Source organism: Anolis sagrei, chromosome 5 (genome assembly GCF_037176765.1).
Source record: "Anolis sagrei isolate rAnoSag1 chromosome 5, rAnoSag1.mat, whole genome shotgun sequence".
NCBI lineage: Eukaryota > Metazoa > Chordata > Lepidosauria > Squamata > Dactyloidae > Anolis > Anolis sagrei.
In genome coordinates this window covers 152,555,166-152,581,163 of record NC_090025.1, presented here as the reverse complement: position 1 = coordinate 152,581,163, position 25,998 = coordinate 152,555,166, and the positions used below count along the sequence as shown (strand labels likewise).

Below are 25,998 nucleotides of genomic sequence, written 5' to 3'. Positions count from 1 at the left end.
GGCAGTAAAGAGGGTTTATTACATAGAAGTGTTACAATGATACTGATGCTGGTACAATCCTATTACATTAGCCCATTGTCTTAGTAAAAATGGAATCTGCCCAGAAACAGGTTAGCAGCATGGAGACGGTCCAGGTTATAGAGGAAAGCTGAAATTAATTGACAGGCTCTGGGCAATCTGACAAGAATAGCTCAAAAAAGGAGTGTATCCATTTGAGATAATCTTGACATCTCTTCCAAGGCTGTTAAACAGGATTATTGCATTAACACATAAATCCTACACAGGTCTACCCAAATGTAAATCTATTAAACTCAAGTAAATCCCAGATACATTTTGGATCATCTGTCTAAAAACATCTGGAGACCCACAGTCATCAAACCTGCTGTAAGAAATTCAACCGAGTTCAAAGAAAACTAGTATAAGATGTTCCATAGGTGGTACTTAACACCAGAAAAACTAACCAAGATCAATAAAGGAAGAACTAATGAGAAATGCTGGAAGTGTGGGAAACACACGGGAAACTTTATACATATGTGGTGGAAATGTAAGAAAGTTAAAAACTTTTGGCACCAGATATACAAGAGGATATAATTAATTTCACAGATAAAATTTGAGTTCAGACCAGAATACTTTCTATCAGGGATTACGAATTTAGAAATGGATAAAAACATGAACAAGATTTTTTTGACCCGATAACAGCGGCAAGAATCACCCTGGCCCAATTATGGAAATCTCATGAAACACCCACCTTAGAACAGTGGATCTCGAAAGTAATGGACATTATGAACATGGACATGCTCACACATAAAATGACACATACTAATGTAAAAAGACATAGAACAGAATGGGGAAAAATTCTGGAATTCCTAAAAAGAAAACATAGAAATTTATATTCACAAGATATTAACGAAACTCTAAGGATCAAGTACCAGGAAACTGATGACAAAAGGATACAGCGACTTCCAAAAGAGATGAACTCACAACCTGGAGAGACCTGGAAATACAAGCACTTCATCCCCCCTTCCCCCACTTTTTCTTTTCTCTTCCTTGTTTCTTCGTGTCTAGTAATTTCCCTTTTCCTACTTTTCTCAACCACATTGTTCTCACACTTTTTATGTAAACAAGATATTTTTCAATCTATATTACATAATTTCTCTTCTTTAATTTGCTCCCTTTTCTTTGGAGTAACTTTTACTCTCAATAAAAACAATTGAAAAAAGAACTATTTCTTCCAGCAGGCCTACCCACCCAGCCAATATTAAGCATACATTTTAAATTTGCACCATGTGTTTTAATCTCTGTCCTGTGTATTTAATATGTATTTTATAGAAATATTTTTAATATGTATCTTTTATAGAATTACATTTTAATGTGTGTTTTTGGGGGCCTCTGGTGGTGCAGTGGGTTAAACTGCTGAGCTGCTGAATTTGCTGATCGAAAGGTTGGGGGTTTGAATCTGGGAAGTGGGGTGAGTTCCCGCTGTAAGATCCAGCTTCTGTTAACCTAATAGTTTGAAAACATGGAAATATGAGTAGATCAATAGGAACTGCTTCTGCGGGAAGGTAACAGCACTCCATGCATTCATGCTGGCCACGTGACCTGCGTTGTCTACGGACAATGCAGTCTCTTCAGCTTAGAAATGGAGCGAGCACAACGCCTTAGTCAGACCCGACTAGACTTAATGTCAGGGGAAAACTTTACCTTTGCTTATGTGTGTTTATAGAATTTTTGCAATGTTTGTGTATTTTGACTGACACTGACCTGCCTCAAGCTACAAGGAGAGGCTAGTAAGACAGAAAATTATTATGTCCTGCAGAATATTTCCAGTTTTTTGCTCCCATGTCTTTTGGTTGCCAACAACAAAGTCTTAAAGTTCTGAATGTTCCATGCTTCCTCCATGGGTATCCATTTCAATAGCAGTTTAGATCTCCATCTGCTCTGGATCCATTCAATTGCCTTTTGAACTCTCCATTGCAACATAAGAACTCCCCCCCCCCCCATTTCAAACGTATTGATTTTTGTTAGTTATTAGCATTATTCACTGTGTAGATTTCACAACCATACATGGAAATCAGAAATACTGTGCTATGAATCAATGATTCTCAACCTGTGGGTCTCCATTTGTTCAGTCTAAAACTCCTAGAAATCCTAACAGCCGGTAAACTGGCTGGGGTTTTTGGGAGTTTTAGGTCAAAACACCTGGGGACTCACAGGTTGAGTACTGCTATAAATGATTCTAACTATAATGAGCTCAAATCCTGACCTCAAATCTCATGATTCATGCCTAGGATGAGACATAACCCTTCATTTAGGCTATAAAAATATGTCTAGAACTGCCGCAGCCCTTCTCGAGATTCAGATAAAGTTAATGTTTCATTGTTGCAGTGGTTATGAAAACAACTCTGAATCTTTTTTTTTTAATCCAATAGTTATTTAAGAATTCCATATCTATTGTTCTGTTACAATTATTTCTGATTTTCCTTTTAAACAGATATTGCTTGGCAGTATATTTTATATGTTCCTGATTCTTTCAATCACACCCCTCCCTGCACTTTTGCACAAACTATATTGAGACCGCTGCTTATGACAGGGTACAGATTTTTAACAATTGTAAAGAAGTCACTAATCACTTCCAGAAGAACATTTGCTTTTCCTTAGCTAATACACAGTGATGCACACAAGAAGCTGCAATGTTGCAAGCAAAGTAATTAGCTTCAAACTGTAACAGATTATTTTTGAATGCTCGTTGCTTTCTCTTTATTAAGGCTGAGGGACAGGTATCAACCCATGACCACCTCAACTTACCTCTGGGTGAAACACCTGATCCCAAGGGCAATCCATCTCCATGGGTTGCCCACCCCATCTGGTCATTTTGCTGAGATGGCATCCCAGGGGCACTTCTTCCCTAGCATTATAACTTTACAAGAGAGAGCCAACTCTTAGCCTAGTCCCAAGAATAGTCTCCTTCACAGTCCCCCCTAAGCCACAGAACTTAGAGAGGACTTCCAGACACCAGGGAGTGCCAAGGGGAACACCAATTTATATTATACCCCAATGCCTGCCCGTGAAAACCTATTAATAAAGACACTGCTTTCTGCAAAATCCTTTCTCCCCTTAAATACAAAACGAGGTAGACAAGAAAAAACTCATTTGGGGAAAAAATCTTATCTGCTCTCGAAGGCAACCAGTGTTTCCTCATATTATACTGAGGGCAGAAGGGTAAGTCACTTCAAAAACCAAAAGGGTGCTTAGGATGGAGAAGGCCACCTTAAATAATGTTCGCTCCCTCCCATGCCTAGTGCTTATGCTGAACATCAGCCTTATGTCCAGGATTCTGGCCACAATTCATGAGAGGTCCAAAAATTCCCCTTCGCCAAAACAACACTGCCCCTTGGCATCAAAAGATCCCATACAATACAACTTGCTTTTATACTAGGTTCCTCTCTCTATAGACGTCATGAATGGTTCACTTGCAGTGTTAACAAAAAGTTATTGTTTGCAACACAGTTGGTTCCAAAATTACAATGCAGTTACAAATAATTCACATCAAACAAAGGTGAGAAGCCTCTTAAAATATTTGGAAACCAAAAGTTGCATATACAATATGCTCCTTCCTAGAATTGTAGTCCTTTCCTCCCTAGATCTCCCCTATTGTGTACATGAATAAACACAAAAATAGAGGCTACCCTGGCCTTCACAGCTCTCCAGAGTGATGAACACAAAAGCAATGTGTTTCAAGGTAGATCCAAGATACAGCATTTCTTTTGCTATGTCTCACTTTTGATAGCTCCCTTTGATCCAACAATACAGTATCTAATATGGGAAGTGTTTTGGCTCAGAACTGCCTAGGAACACATAGCACATAATTCTATATTTGGGTGGATGCAAAGAACAGAGCTTGGAAGAGGAACTTTTTGGATAAGTGGCTGTGCTGACTAGGGTATCTGGGAATATAAATGTGCAGTTCTTCAGATGCTGCTAGACTGCAACTCTCATCATCCCAAATTAGAAAATAATTAGGACTCCAAATACCTGCAGGGACAGAAGTTCTTATTATAATATATAAGAACTGATGGTGACATGTCATCTACTCAGCAGTTACCTGCAGTGATATATGATACTTAAGAATTGTCCAATTCTTTTAGGCTACTGTACATAGCCCCAGAAGTTTTTTTTTCATCTTTGAAATTAACATTCAAAATACCAGTATTTTCCCCAATCCCACCACCACCACAACCCCCCCCCCCCCCCACCGGCCAGGAACAGTTAAGTACATTTGCTGTGTTTATTATAAACACAGCACATATACTAAAATTGGAACGATACAAAGAAGATTAGCATGGCCCCTGCACATAGCCCCAGAAGTTAGAAATTACTATTATTTTAAAGGCAAGACACTTTTTGTGACGAGGATGTATCACGCACAGTATGGAATACAAATAGTGTTAACTGTAACTTTCAGAAAATACACCAGAAATCTATTTTGAATATATGTAATGGTGTAATTTAAATTATGGTGTAGTTTAAACAAGTCAATGTTTTCTATGACATTCTCTCATGGAAATATAAACATGAAAGCAGCAATTGCTCTAGATGTGTACGTTGTTTTACATTGTGTTCCCAACTTACCACTGTACAGGATAGGAATTCTACAACTATCTACACACATTTATCTGCAAGCATGCAGTGTCTTCATGTGAGTAGAGTCCCATTTTGACAAGATCTCCTGTTTTGGAAAGGAGTTATACAGACATTAATTAGGACCAGCAAAAAGCTTTTTGCTACAACAAATGTACTTGCTGGCAAGCGTAGTTTGTTTTACTCCCCTTCACATATTATTTCCATGTGTGCAGAGCGAGTGGGTATGTTATTCTCCTGTTTTTAGATACTTTGCCATGGAATCTTGATACAGTGAGCCCTTTGTATCCACTGGGGTTTGGTTCCTGGATCCCCCACAGATACCAAAATACATGGAGGCTCAAGCCCTATTATATACAATGCTGTAGTAAAAAGATGTACCTTATATAAAATGGTGAACAATTAAAACAAGTACCAGAGAGAACTAGAGGATCTGTGAAATACAGGGAAGCTGCATCAAGGTATGCCTGTACACCAGCATAACTTATTTTGGGCAAAGTTTGTTTTTGTGCATTTGTTAAGTATTGCCAAGCCTTGTTTGCCTGAATCCATGGATGCAGGCGCTCATGGATATGGAGGACCAACTGTATTCTTAACCAGCATGTAAGATGCATTATTGTGATGTTTTATGGCCACACTCCAGAAGACTCACAAGTTTAACTCCACATGCCTACTGGGCCTTTGCACTTCATATTTCTCCCACAGCCATTCCGCCAAAGCATATCACAAGTTTCTTGTTGAACTTGCAGACACTTCAAAAGCAGTTTGTAATTTAGTAACAGTTGAAATCCTTATTTGGCACTCAGAAACTGTCTTATCTTGTTGGGATTCTGGCCTTTTGTGGATTAAAAAAACTTTTAAAAACCTGATAGTTTTGGAGTTTGTATTAAAGCACAGGTCATATTAACTTTTATGTTAAAAATGAAAAGAATGCAACATTAAACATTTCTGCCAATGTAAATGTCTTTTTAGTTCTCAGGAAGCGCTAACATTCAAAAAAATTAAAAAGAAGTTTTTTAGACAATCCAACAGTATATTTAAAAGAAAAAAATGCATAGCCACAGATATATAAACACAGAAAATATCAATCCATGTTTCTCATTAGAAATTAAATTAACACATTTTAATACAGATGTTAGTGGAAATAAACAATTTGGAATTTAGTAGACAGAATAAATACTTAATTAACATTTCCCCACAAATTCTGTGATTAAAAAGGTAAATCATTTCATGTTTGGAAATGAAGTCAACCTTTTAGACGTGAATTAGTGCAAAATCTCTACGTATGTTGGGAATAACATGATCTGGGTATAGACTGTTTAAGTATGATCAGCATGTCTTTGTGTACACATGATGATCTACACATGTTGCAAGTAGGGCATGGGAACGTTCCTTCTTTTACACAACTGCTCCATTGGACACCGAGGCTGGGAAACTTTCAGAACTGCTGTGTTTTTTTTAAAAGGAATAATTCCATGGTTTACTTGCATGTCATGTCCAATTGGCTGTACTTTCCATGCAACCCCCAGGTTTTTCTTAAGCCACAAAGAATGACGTGACTTAACAGTTCTATTCTATAAATGTCGTTTTGACTGACTCCACAGGAAGCTGAGTCAGATCATTGTTCCAGCTGGCTCGTTTACACTGATTGACAGGAGCTCTAAAAGGGTTTTTCAGAGTCATACATGGAGATACAAGAATTGAATCCAGGACCTTCCTGAATGCAAAGTACGTGCTATACTGCAGAGCAAACCTTAATAATTATAGAGCTACCTGGAATCCTCAATTGTTAACAATATCCCCATAGCATATGTGTAAACTCTAAAAAATAAAACAGAATTTAAAGTAATTGCAAGAGAGAGAGAGAGAGAGAGAGAGATGGAGAGCATTGGCTTATATTTTACTGTATCAGGGAATCTATTCATTGACGAAAAACTTGAAACCCAGGAATGCCTCACATCTATTTCTTAACTTAAAAACAAAGTAAAGAAGGGAAAGAAAGACAACAAACTCCAGTACCCATGTTCCAATGGGTTAGAAATAAACCCATACATTTTGCATCAAGCGATTTCTCACATTGGTGGAGGTGACTGCTGGGAAATGGACCTACTGTTTGCAGAAATGTAGTAAGAACACAACAGGATCTTAACCACATAATAGTTGAAGAAGTTTAATTTAGCACTATTTTGGGATGAGATCCTCCCCAATGATTTAGAGAATCATTGCACTTTTAGTGTTATATAGACAAGTGTTGTTGTTTTTTAAAGCATCAAATGCATGCATGCAGACACATAATAGGGAGTGGTATTTGCTAGTTAACCCGCAACACATTCAGGAGCACTCATAATTCTAGAGAAATGGGGGAATAGAGATGGGATGTACAATGAATAGGTAGAAAAATATGTGAAAACTCAATGAGCTAATTCAGGAAAAAAGTTATCTAGACTAAGGGCTCAATCTAACATTAGTTTTACCCAACCCATTAAAATCAATGGCACTTCATTTAGTTATGACTAACAAATCCCATTCATTTTAAAGGACCTAAGTAGGACCAATACTAGTCTTAGCCCCAAATGTGCATTCCTTAGCCCCAAATGTGCACTGAATCAGTGTATTTCCCCTTAAATTTAGTGTACACATCATCATACCTGAGGTACCTTTTCAAAATTTGCCTTCAAGCATTTTCTAGTCCTTAGAATTTTGAAGCTTGATTCTAAACAAGTTCAATTTGAAGTACCACAAAAGTTGCTTCCCAAGAAACAGGTCGTAGCAGTATTAGTATTACAGCATCTATTGCTGGAAAATCTGTGTGTCAGTTAAAGCTCAATCCCTTTTACCATGCATCAAAAACCATGATTTTCCTGATTTTTTTGTAACAGAAACAACTTTTCTGTTTTCACCTCCTGCTTCTCATGATATGTTTTCAGCATTTTCCCCAAATTCAAACAGCACCAAGGGTCATTTCAGACCGAACTCACATATGCACCCAAACATGGAAGAAGACATCAACCTCCTACATTGGAGGTCTTCCAAAAAATTAGTCACCATTTAATATACGTTCAATTTCTTCCAATCTTTTCAGAGCAGCAACCCGTTTTTTCTCAATGTCTTTAATTTCTTTTGTAGATTTCTTTTTCGTCTCTTTGTCTGTGGTGTTTTTCTCCACATTTTTCTTGGGCTTTGTCTGCCCTTTATTGTTATGATTACTATTTGTAGTCCGAGTGCTTTTCTGTTCATTTTTTTCCCCTTTTGTGTTTTCCAATGGGATTTTTTTCCCTTCCACAGCCCCAGCCTTTTCTGTTGGAATTACAGGAACCTCTCCTGGGCCAAGTGAAATAATTTTACTTCGGACAATGCTTAAATGTCGTTGGATGTATTCCTCATGTGGGGCTAAAGCCAACGTCTCCACTAAACATTTCTCAGCTTTTAGTAAGTCTTTTTCTTCAAAATATACAACACAAAGGTTGTGTTTTCCTTGTACATTGTTGGGATCCATTTTCAAGATTTTCTCAAAACATTGTTTAGCTCCCTGTATATCTTTCTTTTGGTTCATCAAAATGTCTCCCTTCAGAATCAAACCTTTGGCATGATCAGGGTAATATCTCAATAATTCCTCTAGAACTGGCAGAGCCTTCAACTCCTTTGCAGTCTGTGAATAAAGCAGTGCCAAATTGAACAAAGCACTTCGGAAGCCGGCCTGTAGCTTTATGGCTTTTTTCATCCAGGTTTCTGCCTCAGCATCTTTTTTGTCATCCATGGCAAGCATACCCAAGTTAAAATAGCCATTTGCATCCTGCGGTTCTTCTTTTACATAATCTAGAAGCCTCTTCCTAGCTTCAGGCCTAAGTCTAGCATCTCCTAAAGCAATGGAAAAAATATTTATGAATAACAATAACAACAATAATAATGTGTCGTTGAAGGCTTTCATGGTTGGAATCACTAGGTTGCTGTGAGTATTCCGGGCTCTATGGCTATGTTCCAGAAGCATTCTCTCCTGATGTTTTGCCCACATCTATGGCAGGCATCCTCAGAGCTTAAGGGATCATTAAATGCTAATCAGTATGGCCATTTGCAACATTCACACTTGCCACAAGCAGACAAGAGTTCTTTCTCCCACCCTGGACATTACACAGATATACAAACCTCACTTGCCTAGTTTCCAACAGACCTCACAACCTCTGAGGATGCCTGCCATAGCTGTGGGTGAAACGTCACGAGAGAATGCTTCTGTAACATGGCCATGGAGCTCAGAAAACTCACAGCAACCCAATAACAATAATAATAATAATAATAATAATAATAATAATAGTAATTTGTTCGCCACCTCTCCTCACGGTTTGAGGTAGGGTGCAACAAATTAAAACATTCACATAAAACACATTACCGTAAAACATATTAAAATACATAGTACAAAATTAAAATATAATTGCAATAGAATGTAAGTTTAAAATTGGTAGTTTAAAATTGACTAGGTTGGCCTGCTGGAAGAACTAAGTCTTTAACTGTATCTTAAGTTCTGACAGCTCATTTAGCTCTTCCAACAAGTCATTCCACTGTCTGTTGTGGCAGATGAAAAAGTCCTCTGGATGCCAGTTGCCAGGTGTGTTCTGGCTGGTTGAAGTAAACTTCCCCTGGAGGGCCTGTGTTCGGGGTGGATTATGCGGGAGAAAGTGATTCTGTAGGTTATCTGGACCCAAACCATGTAGAGCTTTAAACGTCATAATCAGCACTTTGCATTCTGCCTGGAAACAAATTGGCAGCCAGTGGTGGGATTTGTAGCATAGGTGTAATATGCTAGTTCCTAGATGTTTCCGTGACCCATCTGGCTTAAATAGGAGTTTCCAAACTTGTTATAGAGGTAGCCCAATGTACAATACATTGCAAAAACCCAACTTTGAGTTTACCAGCACATGCACTACCATCTTAAGGTCTTCTGATTCTAAAAAGGGGTGCAACTGGTGTATCAGCAAAAAGCTGGTAATAAGCACTCCATTTATCTGGATGGATATTTGAAGAGATGGGTAAAGGAACACTCCTAAGCTGCGAACACAGACTTTCAAGAGGACAGCAACCCCATCCAGAACTGGTTGATACACCTTCAACCCCAGGTTAGGACCCTTGATGGCAGGCACTTCTGTCTAATCTGGAATCAGTTTCAATTTGTTTTTCTTCATCCAGTCCATTACCTCCTCCAGGCATCCATTCATTCATCCCATGGGGCTATTTCCTCAATTGTACAGATATGACAATACACCATGCATTAATATGTTTCAAGTCATCATTACATAATTTTACCATTAACTCAGACTGGAAAAAGCTGAGATTTAATTTGCTATGCAATTATATCACTGGATGAAATGCATCATTTGTAGCTAAATAAACGGGTATACATTTCCTGTTTGTATATATTTTAGAAAGTCCCTTAGTGTTAATTTGTATAAGATGGGTCCATTAGGACCAATACCTTTTGTGTGCCTTTGAAATATACAAAAAATGCAAGCAACAGCTTGATTTGACAATGTTGGGGATGTTGTAAAAATAAACATACATACCAGATTCTTGCATTAGGAGTGCAGAATTGAACAGAGCTAATTTATGATTGGGATTGAGTTCTAATGCCCTGTTGAAATTCTTCAGAGCTTCCGTGGGATCTTTCAGTTCAATATAAACAATTGCCAAGTTATACCACAGGTCTGCATTAGTCCTATCCAGTTCAAGTGCTCTGAGGTAAGCTTCCTTAGCTTGAAGGGGTTTGTTCATTTTTAAAAGCAATTCCCCCCTGTGAAAAAAATAAAGTTAGTTCTTTTTTGCCATTAACAATTTATTCCGGGTCAAGGATATATAATCCCATTCCTTATCAACCCTGCCTACTGTGGGTTGTATAAAGCTATCTAGGAGGTGTGGACTCTCCAAATTGGTTCCAGTCTTATTTAATTTAATTGATTACTGATTGCTCTTAACATGATATTAGCATGATATTTTATAGTAAACAATTGTATCAGCTTTGATACCACTTTAAGTGGAATCCTGGGATTTGTAGCTTGCTGAGGCCTCTGTTAGTTATAGCTCACTTTTATGAGCTACAACTCTCTAGTGCAGTGGTTAACCTGTGGGTCCCCAGATGTTTTGGCCTTCAACTCCCAGAAATCATAACAGCTGCTAACTAGCTCGGATTCTGGGTGTTCCCCACCCTGATCTATGAACTTAACCATTACTGTTGACCAATTCCACTAGAGCAGTGATTCTCAACCTATGGGTCCCCAGATGTTTTGGCCTTCAACACCCAGAAATCCTAACTGCTGGTAAACTGACTGGGAGTTGTAGGCCAAAACACCTGGGGACCAACAGGTTGAGAATCACTGCACTAGAAAGTAATTTTTGTTCATTGCATTTGAAGTTTAAGAAACGCAGGATTCTTGTTTTTATTTCTTACAGTTTCTTAGAAGAACAAATGTCTAGCCTTTATAATAGTTTACTCCAAATCCATCTATTCTTTAAACATATCTGTGATCTTGTGGTGTTAAGGTTTGTCTTTGCCTGGATCATAATGCTTCTCTGTCAAACGTCTACCTCTGGTTACAAATAAATCATGGTATATTGTTCCAAATGTGTGCAAATGCATTTCCTGAAGATAAAGTGAAATGGATGCTGGGAATTTAACTATGCACATTTTTTCAGTTACAAGATCACACACTTAAACTTCTGTTTTTATATACTTCTGTAAAAAACTCTGATCTACCCCTTTTCCTTCCAATGCAGAACATGTTTGAGCAGTGACATGCTGGCGACTTTCATGCCTATGACTGTCACTTGTTTTAGGAGACGTCATCTATAAAAGAAACAAGATTGGAAAACTTTCTTGATACAAGTTAAAACAAGTAATTGTTGTCTAGAGGGCATTGTTGTTAACCATTGAACACAAGACAGTGTTTCCAGTGTATATTCTCTTGCTTTGTGCTATGTCAACTGCCCTAAAAAAGCTGTATTCATATATGTGTCCTATGAATATTTAAAATAATTAGTAGTCAAGACCTAATATAAGGACAGGAAATCCATTTCCTGTCTTAAGAAATATCCTTTGCCTCCCTCTTTTAACTGCAGTTATATTTATGAATGAGCGCCAGCATGGTGCATCGGTTTGAGCACTGGACTATGATTCTGGAGACCAGGGTTTGAATTCACATTTGGCCATGGAAACCCACTTGGTCACCCTTGCCTATGTCACATTACACTTTGAAAAAAGGTGGGCAAGAACAGGTTTACTTTAGGGTTACTGTAAGTTAGAAATGACTTAAAGGCACATAACAAACATAATGGTAATGAATGTACTGAAAGATTTGAAAGGGTATACCTGCTAATGTATGCTTGTTTGAAATCCGGTCTCATGCTGATGGCTTGACGATACAACTGGTCTGCTTCTTCAAGGCGAGAGTCATTTGCCCGAATCAAGTTTGCAAGGTTTATATAAACATTCAGATGGTTAGGAGCAACTCGTGCAGCGTACTTTTTACCTGGGATAATCTGACAGCATAAGACATTTTATCAGATGCAGAAGACATCCACTAAATCTTACTTATCCAACAAGCAACACAGTGAAATAAAAAGGTATAGTGTATTTTTCCATAAGTAGTAGGTTTTTTTTAAAAAAAATACACATTCATAATATGAAGTTGTTTTATAGAACACAGAAGTTTTTGGAATAGAAACAGTACATGCTTTTCAGAGACATATAATGAGAAATAAGAGGTCAGCCATGGCTTTTCAATGCTAGTGGGTTCTGGATTTGATATTGTTTTAAATAATGGAGAACATTTTTGAAAAGAATGGTGAGAGTAAACACTGCTGTCTTGGATCTGTGCTTTTTATTTTGGTGATCCCAGTCTTATAAAAAAATTAACCAGAAGAACAGGGTGATGGTAAAACAGGGAAGTTTTATCATAATCATAATAATGATATTACCTGCCTCTTCCCAAGGTTTGAGGCAGGTTACAACATAATTAAAATACAATAGATTAAAAATATAAAATATACCATACAGATTAAAACATATACATAAATGAAATTATCATCTCTCAGACCATGTTTATAATTTTGTATATCTTTCCAAAAGAACTGAAAGGCTTGTATTACAGGTAATATACTTAAAATATTTAATTTCTAGAGAATCCAAGCAGGAAGATAGTTTTTATATCTCTATACAGACAGTCCCCAAGTTACAAACATCTGACTTACAAACCACTCATAGTTAAGAATGGGGGTGAAACAGGAAATGAGAGAAATCTACCTCTAGGAAGGGAAATTCACTCCTGGAAGAGATATCATGGGGAAAAGGTATCTGAAGTGAAGCTTCCCACCAATCCTTGTTTTCACAACAAATCACATTTTCCAAAATACAATTATCACAGGGACAGAAGGTGAGGTGAAATCTTCTGAACAGGGGCACCAATAGCAACAGAAACACCACAGGAATGTTAACCCTTCCTCGTGCTATCCAAACCTAAAAAGATGTATTTTGGCTGGAGTTACACTTGAAAAATGTACCTGTTCTGACTCACATACAAATTCAACTTAAGAACAAACCTACAGAAGCTATCTTGTTTGTAACTTAGGTACTGTCTGTACACTGAAGGGTTTTCAAGAGGCATTCAACTGGCCACTGTGGGAACAGAAGGTTCCACTAGATGGCCCATGGTTTTATACATCACTACTCTTCTTAGTCATAACAATTTCAATCTTATTTATCAGGCCTGTACAACCTGCGGCCCTCCAGGTGTTTTGGGCATCAGCTCCCAGAATTCTTGGTCATTGGAACAGCTGGCTAAAGCTTCTGGGAGTTGGAGGCTCAAACACCTGGAGGGCCACAGGTTGTGCAGGCCTTCTATATATATAAAACCATATAATTTATAAGGAATACAAATCTCAAGTCCTGTTGCTTTAAGTTAAAAATTCTACTGAAAGTTCTTTAAGAAATGGCTTTCAAAGAACTGTCTTTCTACTCACCTGTGGCATCAATGACTTTGCCAACAAATAAGATTCTTCTGCTTCCTTGGTTCTGTTTAAATTTTTGTATGTTCTTCCTACGTTCATGTGAGCACCAATGTCATCTTTGAATGTACAGATAAATGAAACATTTTCACTCCAGAAATATTTGCCTCATACTAAATAGTAGTGACTATCTTAGTATTCAAAATAATACTAAAAAGACATTATTTATATCTAGTTAACCATATAAACCCACAGTAACAAATGTAATACTATTATGTGAATGTATAAATTAGTTCAGAAAATTTGGTTGCTCAGAATATAACCACATAAATTCTTCAGGATAATTAGCCAAATATTCAACTGTAAATTTATTATTACCAATTTTGTAGTTTATAGAGAGTTAGTTACATTTTATGAATAACTTTCCACATGTTTTCCTCTACATTTCACACACATTTGTTTTAATTTTGTAAACTGCTCTAAGTCTCAGTTCTGGGGAAAAGTTAAGAGAAAAAAAGATTATATTGAGGACAACTATGATGAAAAAAACTTTCTTAAGCATTCAACAGCAGCTACAAAATGCTATCTTGAGGGATCTGAAGGGCTGTAGTCTCAAAAAGTCATGTGTCCAAGCTGCTTCCTCCTCTGAAGAGTTACGTTCAAAAATTAAAAAAAAATAGTAATAGCTTGATGAATCATAAAAACTCATCAACTTGTTTCTAATATTGGATTAAGGATGCAAAAATGCAAACTAACCACACACACACACACAACTCCCCTATGATTTCACAATATTATACAAGATGGTTATACAAGGACAGGTATCTAGCACAGGTTAGGACACAATTTTCAAAACTGCAGACCATTTTTTAAAACTCACCTGGCTGTACCTGGGTAGCTTGTATGAAGAAATGCAATGCACTTTCAAAGTTTTTTTCATTTTCTAAAGCATGACCCACATTATTCCACAATTTTGCATTGTTTTTATTCACCTGGGCAAAGTAAACAAATATAAAATCATAAAATATTTTAAACACAAATTTGTTTACTTAACTTTGTATTGAAGTATAAACTAAACCCTACATTCAAATATCTTGAATTTGGAAGATGTAAGGAATTAGGGATACACATATGTAGCTCATGTAAATATTCAGATTATTTTAAAACTGAATTTATCAGTTCCAGAATCACTTACTTATCTTACATTGGGCAGTGTTTATTCTCTAGAAGTAGATCTTTTGGTTTATAACTCCCAACAGCCCCACCAAGAATGGCCAAGGGTAAAAGGCTGTGGCAAAATCACACCTGCCCTAGGGACTAGTATGAAATTGCTTTATGTCAGCATATAATCCCATACTAAATTATTAAAACCATAAAGATAGAACATTACCAGGAAAGCTATTTTGTGGAGTATGCCTGAAAATGTGTATTTTTTGTTTATTTTCCTTCTAAAAAAATACTTGGGTACTAAGATGAAAATTTTATTCCTTCCTTTTTAATAAGCTGCAGCCAACACAAGTCCATTTAAAAGTGCAGTTTCAATTCAACATTATATACAGAGGTGCTAAATGAAGTGTGTATGAAAAGCTACAAAACAGCTGTATGTCTTGCTTTAAAATATTGAAACTCATTTTTTTCAGTTTTGACAGAAAAGTATTAGTGGACTGTGCTCCTGTCACTTTGCAGTACATCCTATTTTCTAAAGAATGCAGCATGGTAGACGTATATAGAAAGTTTGAATCGTAACGCTGTACCTTCAAAGCAGACATAAACAATGTGTATTCTGACTCCCAGTCCCAATTCCTGTGCAATGTCTTTAAGGCATGAATTAACAACACCAGAGACAGACAAATCCAGGAGAGCTTTCTTAGCACACTGTTACAAAAGAGAAAGATAGGATTACCCCACAGCACATACCACTTTTAATATGAACTCGATTTACTTTTCAGTCCCTGCTTTATCTATTTAATGTTCCATAATTAGAATGTTAGAACCTTTCAAACAGAATATTTACCATCACATAGTTTTAATGAGTGGAAGAAACATGCTAAAACATGTTGAGTTGGATTGCTTTTTTTTTTTTTTAAAGAACAACAAACAAACGACATATAAAAAGCAATACTAGAGCTGACTGAAATTGTCTTTAGTTAAATTTTCGGCCTGCATTGTGATCTGTCAGTCACTTGTTAGAATAATATGAAGAGGATGTATGCCCATTGCTTGTTTTGGAGTTCTAGAAACAAACAGAAGTTGTCTGAGATGTAAAGTCTGTCCCTCTATAGAGAACAAAGACTCTGGTTCAGGAAAACTTTAGTTCACAGGCAACATGATGGTATTTTAAAGCAATGTGAACCTACAGTAGTGATGTCGATGTGTCCTCAAAGATGAAATCTGGGACACAGGGTTGGAAAACAACAATTGAAGGATGAGTAACTCATTTGCTGACAGACTAATGAAAGATGTGTGAAGATATGACAACATTTAGACACAAAAGTCCCATGAAAATATTTTTGAAAAGTGAAAGTTTATATGACTATTAAATATAAAAGACCGTAATAGTGAACAAATGCTTTATTTTTTTTAAAAAAGGCTTGCGAGTTGAAACCTTTTGGTTTTCATGCTATGACTTTATTAAATAAAGGTTAAATAAGTTAAATAAGGTTAATATTAACATTAATTTTGCTTTTTAATTTAAATCAGTGTGATCTAAGTGTGTGTCTGATAAGTTGTTTACACATTGCTTCTCTATGGTCCTACAGCTAAAGGATCCAAAGTCTTTGTTTGAATTAAGAGTTGGGCCCCCTAGTGGTGCAGCAGATTAAATTGCTGAGCTGCTGAACTTGCTGGCCAAAAGGTTGGCAGTTTGAATCCAGGGAGCAGGGTGAACTTTTGCTGTTAGCCCAGCTCCTGCCAATCTAACACTTTGAAAACATGCAAATGTGAGTAGATCAAAAGGTACCGCTCCAGCAGGAAGGTAATGGTGCTCCATGTAGTCATGTTGGCCGTATGTCCTTGGAGGTGTCTATGGACAATACTGGCTCTTCGGCTTAGAAATGGAGATGAGCACCACCCCCTAGAGTCAGACTTGACAAGACTTAATATCAGGGGGAAACCTTTATTTTATATAGCACTGCAGCTGGATGTATATGGCATTTCAGCTGAATGCTTATGGATACTATCTTTAGATAGTAGGCCTTCTTGTAACACAAATTACCTAGTTGGGACTCCCAATGGAGGACAGTTCTCTGGAAAATCTCAATGTTATGAGACTCCAGTCCATGCAATACTGCTATAATACCTTTACACAACATAATTCAACAAGGCTTGCTGTCAAGAGGATAAATGGTGCTCCTCATTAAAAGAGGTACTGGGGGCAAAGATCTTAACTGATAGGCTTATATGTGATTTAAGGATAGATGTAATTAAGATTTAGCCACAGAGATTGGAGAAAATGAGTTCTGTTTAGAATTATGTAAAGAAGAAAACCATATAATTAAAATGTATACTAATATCCGTTAAAACTAGAAACAAAACATGAACCTAAAAAAAGGTTCCCACGTATGGGAATAATGTGGACCAAAGATATAAAATTCACTTGGTGTAGTAACCTAAAAGAAATTTGGGCTAATTTAGTAACTTTAACAATCCATTCTCCCAACACTGGTGTCTCATGTCTTTTCCAAGTTTGATCAAATGAAATTCTTGCTGCTGTTACCATATTTTGAAGAAGTATACATGGTATTTCAAAATGGACACAATTTCAAAGTGATATTCTACAATTATACAAAAAGTTACAAATGGCTGAATGAGTTATCTAAGTTATGAGGTTCACTAATCATTTTGAGCTGGAAACAATATGTTGCAGGGTTGCCATCTTTTGAATGGCTGAGGCTAGAGACTTTTTGTGTGCTGAGAGAAGCATCTATAGCATCAACCTTTTGAAACTCAATGCCCCACCCTTTCAAGTGGTAAGAGTGTCATTCATTCATGGGTGGTTTGTGGTTGCAAAAACACAGTGATTTCAAATTTTTGAAACATCTGTAGTTCATATTTATTTTCCAAATCTTTCTTTGTAATTTTTATCCAAAATTATTATCTTATTTTGGGAACTAGACATTACTAACACTTGTTTCTGCTTTACCTGCATGTGATTGGAAAATTTACTTTCAGTTTTTAATCTGTAAGTTGCTAAATCCTCCAGTCAACATGGACACAGGTATGCTATCTGGAAGACTTGGGAGCCGAAGTCCAAAATTTTAATTTACTCATGCTGTGATCTCAAACCAAACCCAATTTTATCCTCACTGGGAGTGCCTGATAAAAACTTTTTTTTCCATAGTCAGAGCTATGACTGTTTCATTTAATTTCTGTATATTTTGTTAAAAGGCTCTGTCAAAGGCATTGCAAAATGCTGAAATTTATCAACTATAGTTATAATTTAAACTGACACTAAACAGTATGACCTGAATCTGTCAAGTGCCAAAGAAAGGTTTTCAGATGTAATCTTAATTACCAAAATGCTACAATATACCCAAATATGTGACAGAAAAGTGAAACACTCTGCCCTATTTATTGCTTACATTAATAGTCATCACAGTTTGACATTAATACCTATAAGACATTTTCACTGCTACTGAAATATGATGGATTGGGGAAACAACATGAAGAAGAAAAGAAATGGGATTATAGAAATAGCACTAAACCTGATAAGTAAAAAAAATGAGATATTTCAGGCTGAGGAACAGGCACCTACTGTCGTCTAGATTTTGTCAGTTAACAGCTCCTATCATCTTGGCACTGGTTATAGTGGCTGAGAGTTGGAAAGAGTTGGAGTCAAATAAAAGCAGGTGGGCCACAGGTATTCCTTCTTTGCGGGACAAGGAAAAGCCAGCAGAGCAAGGAAGCAATAAATTGACAATGGACAGACCTTGGATTATGACCCTGCATATGGATTTGTTTAACTTTTAAATGAATGTTTATAATTTGTTGATTTTAAATAAGGTTTTAATTGTAATTTTATTGCTACTGTTTGTTTGGCTTCTAATGGTTGCTGGTTGTGAGCCACCGTGTGTGTGTGTGTGAGAGAGAGAGAGAGAGAGAGAGAGAAGGACGGGATATACATTTTTGAAATAAATATAAATAAATAAATGGAAATAGACTGAACTGAATTGGAGAACATGAAAACGGGAAAGTACAGCTCACGTATAAAACAGACCTTGTGGCCTGCTAGTAAGATCAATTTTTCTCCTGATGACAGGAGACAGCATCTTTTCAGTAGTGACCTCATCACACAAAAAGAGTCTCTCTGCAGACAGTAAGTACATCTTGATTTTAATGGCATCGTAACATCTTACTGCTTGCATTTTCTTTTAATTGACAATATGATGCCAGTTCAAGATTTTGAAAGGTTATTGCTGTTCCATTCCTAATGTTGAAACCCTCCCTTTATTTTAGCATTTTATTTGAGTGATTTATGGGTTTAAAAAATGTTTAGGTAGCTTTCTGTCTCAAAACAAGCAACATGTAAGCTGGATAATATTTGGTAGATAAAATAAGCCCACAATTCCAGGTTACACAATAAGCATTATGAAATCTAATCAAAGTTTTGATCTTCTGACATTCTCCTCCAGCAATTTCCCTACTTATGAAAGCATTATTGAACTCTTACACACTGTCATCGTTATAAGGAAAGGGGCAGTTAACAATACATAAAATGGGACACATATTATAGCATTCGATTTGTTTTTAATGTCAAAAAGGGACGGCCTGAGTAGTGTTTACACAGTGTACTTATTCCTTAACTACAACGTATAACAACAGATCAAAGTGCTGTTTTCATTCCACAGACAAAATCCACATCTTCCATCCATGAGAGAGTTTATGTTTGTAGGCAACTGCTAGTCAAGCACCATACTCTGCTACCTATTAACTGCTAGCAGGAATAGTATACACTTTGCAAAAAGTCACCACGGATATTGAATTCTGGCAAGTATTTGTGTCACAATGATTTAAAAGGTCTATGAGCATGCATACATGGTGTGCAGTGCACTCGGTAATGAACACCCTATCAAAATTAATGGGTCAATTTATATCTTATAGCTTATGCTCATGGAAACATTGAAGTAGAGGGTATTTGGTAGATTCACACATTTTATTTTTCTTTTATCATTCCTGACATCATAGGAACCATCTTGTTTAAAGAACCTGTTATTTATATTTACCAAGAAGTACATTTGTTGAAAAGAACTAGCAATTGCAAGTATTACCCCCTCTAGAAAACCATAATCATATTGGAATAGATTCCCTTTAGAGTAGTGCAGTGGTTCTCAACCTGTGGGTCCCCAGATGTTTTGGCCTTCAACTCCCAGAAATCCTAACAGCTGGTAAACTGGCTGGGATTTCTGGGAGTTGTAGGCCAAAACACCTGGGGACCCACAGGTTGAGAACCACTGGAGTAGTGGTTCCCAACATTTGTGCTTCCAGGTGTTTTGGCTTTCAGCTCCCAGAAATCCCAGCCAGCTTACCAGCTGTTAGGAACTGTGGGAGCTGAAGTCCAAAACACCTGGAGGCGCAAAGGTTGGGAACCACTGCTTTCTAGACACATACTGGTATATACTTTGCATTTCTTTGTTCTTTCTTACAAGAAATACAAAATGAAAAAAATAATCATTTGATCCTTTGATATAAAAGGAGATGTGAATAATTATTAAGATTAGTGCAGCTAAAAGTGTAATTAGTATGCTCTAACAAGTATCTTCACACCAAATACATTGTTGGAAAATAATTGTGGCTGTTTGAAAGGCAGGTGTTGAAAACAAATCTGACTCTTCGTTTCAGAAAACAGACACACACCCTGATCCAGATACATATCTTCCGCTCATACTTTTCTCATTTGTGTCAAAGCAGAAACTCTTTGTCTCCACATGCAATAGTTTGGATAGGATGACTAAGCCTTTCCACTGGTATACATGAGGATGGAAAAGCTTCCAGAAAAGTAGGAAGAACAGATGGGAGGAAAACAACTTTATTAGGAGTCCATTTTGAAAAGCGTCTTGCCTCAGAAATCTGAACGTTTCTAAGGCATACCATATGTAATTCAGCAAAGAAGATATGTGCCCCAAACCACAACTCCATTCATCAAGTATGCATGACCAAAGAAGAATAAATTTGAAAAATGTAATTTTTAGCTAACTGTAAAAAACCACATAATATAATTTTTAGTATTAGCTACTTATTGGAAAAATGCACAAGAGTATAGGCATAAAATTGGGTGCAGAAGAAAAAAATCTTGTCATGGAATGTCAGTGGAGTTTCGAGACATGTCATAAAAATAGTTGAAAACACCACATTTTTTTACATTGCTTGTATGGGAAGTCAACCACATCCTACCCATGCTTATTGTCCTCAACAAGGACTTAGGTAGGCAGATGAGTTAGCTGGCAGGGAAAAATCCTTCATTCATTGTCCTACTTGTCTGCTTATCACTCTATTCTCTCCCCCTATCTTGTGCTTGTTAGACAAATACTTTTTAGGATTAATAATTCTGAGCACACGTCAAGTTCTTCTCCTTTTGTTCTTTTTGCTGTGAGCATGGAGGGAGACAAGATGCCTGTAGTGAGCGGGGGTGGTAAGCCTGGTGGGTCAAAGGGTGGCTAGTGAGCGGGGGGGGGGGGGGGGGGGCAAGGGGGAGGACATGGTTGGGGAATTCAGGCAAAGCAAATGAGCAGGGCAGGCAAGGGGATGGTGAGCTGGGCTGGATGAAGAACAGGGTCAGGAATGTGGGCAAGTGAGCAGAGACAGTGGAAGTGGGGGAGGGGTCGAGCACTTGTTGGGCAAGGGGTGAGCAGCAGGATGGAAGAGCGAGTGGGTGGCGTGATGGTAGGCAAGGAGGACGGGTGATGGCATGCATGTCAGGGAAGAGGGCACTGCATACCCCTTCTTGCATATGTGCCATAGGTTTGCTACCCCTGTTCTACAGGCTCATTTTAACGGAGTCTTTGAGAATATGAACACTGCACCCTGTATGTATGTCATTAAACTGCAAAAAAAGATGTAAGAGGTGCAGTGCTTGAAATCAGTGAATTAAAACAGATGCAAACACTGAAATTTAGTTATCCCAACTATTTATAATGAACTACTCTTTTCAGAAAAGCGCAATACTGCCTTATAAAGTTATAAGGTAAACTGATTATTGTGACAGCTCCCAATCTGCTTTTGCTTTCTAATTCTGACAAATGCTTCAAATTATGTATAGTTCAGGAAAGAAAAAGGTTCCAATTTCAAAACACAACAAAATCAAACCAATTCATAAAAGACTATGCAATCTTTTAGCTATAGTAGATTGCAAGTAGTCATACAAAACCCCAATTCCCCTCCTTAAAGAATCAATTTTTCAAATAATCAGCTTCTGCATGTAATAGCAATAAATGCTGAGAAGAAATAATATTCTTTTACATAAACTGAGAAGATCCTTCTTAAGCAGGTATGATTAGATACTGTAATGCTTACTACAAATTATTATGGAATTAATCTCATTAATGGACACTGGAAGATAATATAATAGATATGAAGGACTTCAAACTCTGAAAGATTTTGGAGCAGTGTACATTCAGGCTATGTTTACTTTCCAAAGGGTAGTTAAATGTGTTCAAGTCTGAAATTTCTGTTAAAATAGGACTTTCTTCTGAGTAGACATATCTAGGTCTGTCTGTTATGTTACTGGTAACTACTTTTATAAAAAGACAACAGGTTTCAGAATGCATTTTGCTTTCTTATTGCAAATGGAATTATATGTGGAAAATTATACCTTATTCATGGAAAAGATGGCAGCAAGTTAAGAGATTTAGCATGATTAAATTGTGCCATGCACACAACTCACACAACATTTAATTGCTATCTGAACCCCAATTCTCCATGTCACCCCTTAAGCAGTAACTTTTAACCTACCTGTTGTTTGAGAGTTTTTTCCACCCATGGGCTACTAGCATGCAGAATCCCATGCTGGGAACATATAACACTCGTTCTGCTACTACGAAGCCAACAGGAAAAAAAAGATTTGATGCTGGGATGAATGGCAACACTATTAAGCAAAGTGCCTAAAGACAATACAAAAAGAAAAAGACAAACATACACTAACTAGTAACCCAAAGTAGAAAATGCTTATACAATAATTTAAAAAGATCCTCTGTGTATGCCTGCTTGGATGTATGGCCAAGATGTTTTAAAATAACACTTGTATCCCATTGAGTTTCTCGTAGTGTTCATAGTACATGATTCAAGCAGTGACCACATTTGAATCTGAATAGTTTCAGCTTATATGGGGCTTTAGCTCCCTTCAGACAATTTTAGTTCTTATATCAACATTAACTTTCCCCATCCTTATCAATAAGCCTAGTGGCAGCAAGGAATGATGCGTGCAGTGGAGGTGGTGTGGCGAACCCAGCAGGCAGTGGGGGGAAAGCGTTTCCACATGCCCGACATCGCCCCTTACCTTATTCTATGGGGGGAAGCATTGCCACCTGGCTTTCCCCCGTTCTTCTGAATGAGAGAACGGGAAGCCTGCCATGTTCTCTGGGAAGCATCCTGGCATGCTGCTAGGACATTTCCTCTATGGAGCCCCGCTGGAAGTCGGCATCTGGAGGGCTCCACTGAGGCGGCACCCTGGAAGCATCCTAGGATGCTTCCCAAAGACTTGTGTGATGAAGTGGTTAGTGTCCCATGAGATCGCTCCACATAATGAATCAATTTGAAGCAGCAAACTACACTGCTCAAATTCTACTGAAACTGTGATTAGCGTAAAACAAGTGAACAAAAACAAAAACAAAAAAAAAGGGGGGGGGGGAAGATGGGCAAAAATTCAAATGAATAAGACTACTAGACATACCTACCCAGAGATCCACTTCACCCCAAGGATTCTGCTTATATTGAATGCTGCTTACATTTTCACACTATTTTTGTATAACTGCTAGAAAATGAAGTGTCTTATAGCATTCTCAGACTGTAAATGTTTATTCACTCTCTGGGATAAGCATGTTTTTTTTAAAAAAAAATGGGTAGGGAGGAAGAAAATCCTTGCTGCCAGCCCACACTGTGCAACTGATAAGCGTTAAGGAAAAACCTGTCTAGTGAAAATTGAAAACTGAAAAGCAGACACCATGAAGTTAGACATGCTGTAAAACTGGGCAATGGCAAATAAGATTTCTTCTTGATAAATGCAATGTACCGCACACATTCTTAAAGACAGAGATACAATGTTACCACTTCATGGCTACCCACAACATTTTTTGAGTGCTCAGCATGTTGCAGTGTTCAAGGACACAAAGCAAAGTTGTGTCCTTGAACACTGCAATTGAAGTGGTGATTTTACAAATGCCGAAGAAAGTTACATGCTTCCCTACAGAGAGATAATACTGGACAGCTATGAGTATCAGAGTTAGCATTTGGAAAGATTACTCTTTTTTTGGACAACTTTTGGAATCCTTCAGCCTCTGTACTGGGGGTTTTCTGATTGTTGAATTATGGGGGTAGTAGTTCGAAAAGAAATGTTTCCAAGCTTTGCTCAGAACTAATGAAGTCAAAGTAGATGCTGAATGGGGACCCAAGTTTTGCATACATCGAAGCCAACTCAGTGACTTATCTTCCAAATACAATCAGCTGAGAGACCGCCAGTGCTTTGTTACAGAACACTCCAGATGCAATTCCCACAATCTTCTGTTAGTTTAAGACTCAAGAAGCAAGTGATATGAATGGCACTTCTGTCTGAGACTTTAGAGAACATTGTTTGTGGGAACAAACATCATCTAGGAAGATCTGATTTGGCAGAAGGGAATATTTTCTGTTCCCTAGTAAAGGTTTTCAAGGAAGCAAAGGTGCTGAAGTACAAGGGCATATGCGTAGCTCAGATCAATTATGATACAAAAGTGAAAGCAGTGAGTGAAGGCATACATGTATGGAGCCCATTCACAAATGATATAAAAAGGAGAGAATTGCATTTCCCTCTTTTAATCAGTTTAAGCAGCACTTCAAGAAATCCTTTTTCAATATATTCATCTCCATTTTCTGGCACCCAAGGCACTTTGATATGTCTGGTAAAATATCTAAAGAGCATTTTAAAATCTGATTCTTACAAATGTAAAAGGGCTTACAAAATGAATTCTGTTATAAATGGAATGGTCCCCCTCCCCCACCAAAGTGGCCGCATGAAGCCGAGTGAGAGAAGACCAGATTCAGTAAAAGATGATGGCACCATACATATTTGTTTACAAGGGGTGATAAAGATGATTTTCTGATCTGAAATGTTCTCATGGATTTTGTTCTAATAGTTTAGCACTAACAGTAAAGTATCACTCACCATCAAAACAGTCTTTGAAGAATCCCCAGGATATCGAAGGCTGAAGATAACCAAAGTTCCCAAAAAGCAGAAGAAAGTCATGGTGGCAAGATTTCTCATATCTAGAAGGGACTCCACCAATGGAATGGTGCCCATTGTCCAATCGCAACACAGTTCAGAGGGATTTAGAAGCAACCATGCATTTACAGGGAGGAGGTAGTTGAAAGTGAGCTGTCTTGTAGGAAATGAACTCACAGCAGCTGGATTATCAAACCTTAATTGAAAAAGGACAATTTTAATTTAAAACATACATGGCTAATAGACATTTCTATACTGATGTACAGACAAAAATATATGAATTAAATGCTAATCAAGGCAGCCATTTACAATATTCACACTTGCCTCAAGCTGACAAGAGTTCTTTTGTCTACCCTGGACATTCCACAGATATATAAACCTAACTTGCCTAGTTTCCAACAGACCCCTCAACTTCTGAGGATGCCTGCCAACAGATGTGGGCAAAAGGCCAGGAGAGAATGCTTCTGGAACATGGCCATACAGCCCGGAAAACTCACAGCAACTCAGTGATTCCAGCCATGAAAACCTTCGACAACAAAAATATATTTCCTAACTCTTTGTGTTACATTCAGATCTATGTGGACAGTAGCCTTTTTAAAAAAAAGACTCCACAGATAGAAAGAGCGGGGATAATATTCACCTCTCCCTTACACACAAACTTATAAGAAATTGCCAGTCTTTCCCTTTTGTCCAGCAAAATGTTCCCGTCAATGGAAATATTTCTTTCTTTCAATGGAATATTTCTTTATTTTATTGCACAGTAATTTGCCACATAAAGATTAGAATAAATAGAAAAGACTGAACAGGGGTTTCCTCTATCATGCTAGAGGAATGCATTTAGACTAGGAGATCCAAGCAGAATTTGCCTTCTGCTTTCTTTTTTATTGTCTTGAGCAAAAAGTCCATCTCCTCCTCATGGAAAAGCTGTTCCAGAAAGTCATGAGACAATCTATAACAATGTCAGAAAT

The 25,998-nt window shown here is 37.4% G+C and overlaps 1 protein-coding gene and 1 non-coding gene across 2 annotated transcripts in view; one reads left to right on the top strand and one right to left on the bottom strand.

Annotated features, from left to right (window-relative positions):
* Positions 1 to 4,281: 4,281 nt before the first annotated feature.
* LOC132777395 (U6 spliceosomal RNA) lies at positions 4,282 to 4,386 on the top strand. Its single transcript, XR_009631678.2, has one exon. It is a non-coding gene; the product is annotated as a U6 spliceosomal RNA (small nuclear RNA).
* Positions 4,387 to 5,977: 1,591 nt separating this feature from the next.
* Positions 5,978 to 25,998, bottom strand: part of TMTC3 (transmembrane O-mannosyltransferase targeting cadherins 3) — a 45,583-nt gene continuing 25,562 nt past the window's right edge. The window contains exons 8-15 of the mRNA XM_060777349.2: positions 24,974 to 25,226; positions 22,570 to 22,718; positions 15,378 to 15,498; positions 14,504 to 14,615; positions 13,639 to 13,742; positions 11,990 to 12,159; positions 10,191 to 10,417; positions 5,978 to 8,496 (exon numbers count right to left, since the gene is read on the bottom strand). Of these exons, the coding sequence (XP_060633332.2) occupies positions 7,676 to 8,496; positions 10,191 to 10,417; positions 11,990 to 12,159; positions 13,639 to 13,742; positions 14,504 to 14,615; positions 15,378 to 15,498; positions 22,570 to 22,718; positions 24,974 to 25,226 (1,957 nt within the window). The 3' untranslated portion in view covers positions 5,978 to 7,675. The remainder of the gene's footprint in view (positions 8,497 to 10,190; positions 10,418 to 11,989; positions 12,160 to 13,638; positions 13,743 to 14,503; positions 14,616 to 15,377; positions 15,499 to 22,569; positions 22,719 to 24,973; positions 25,227 to 25,998) is intronic.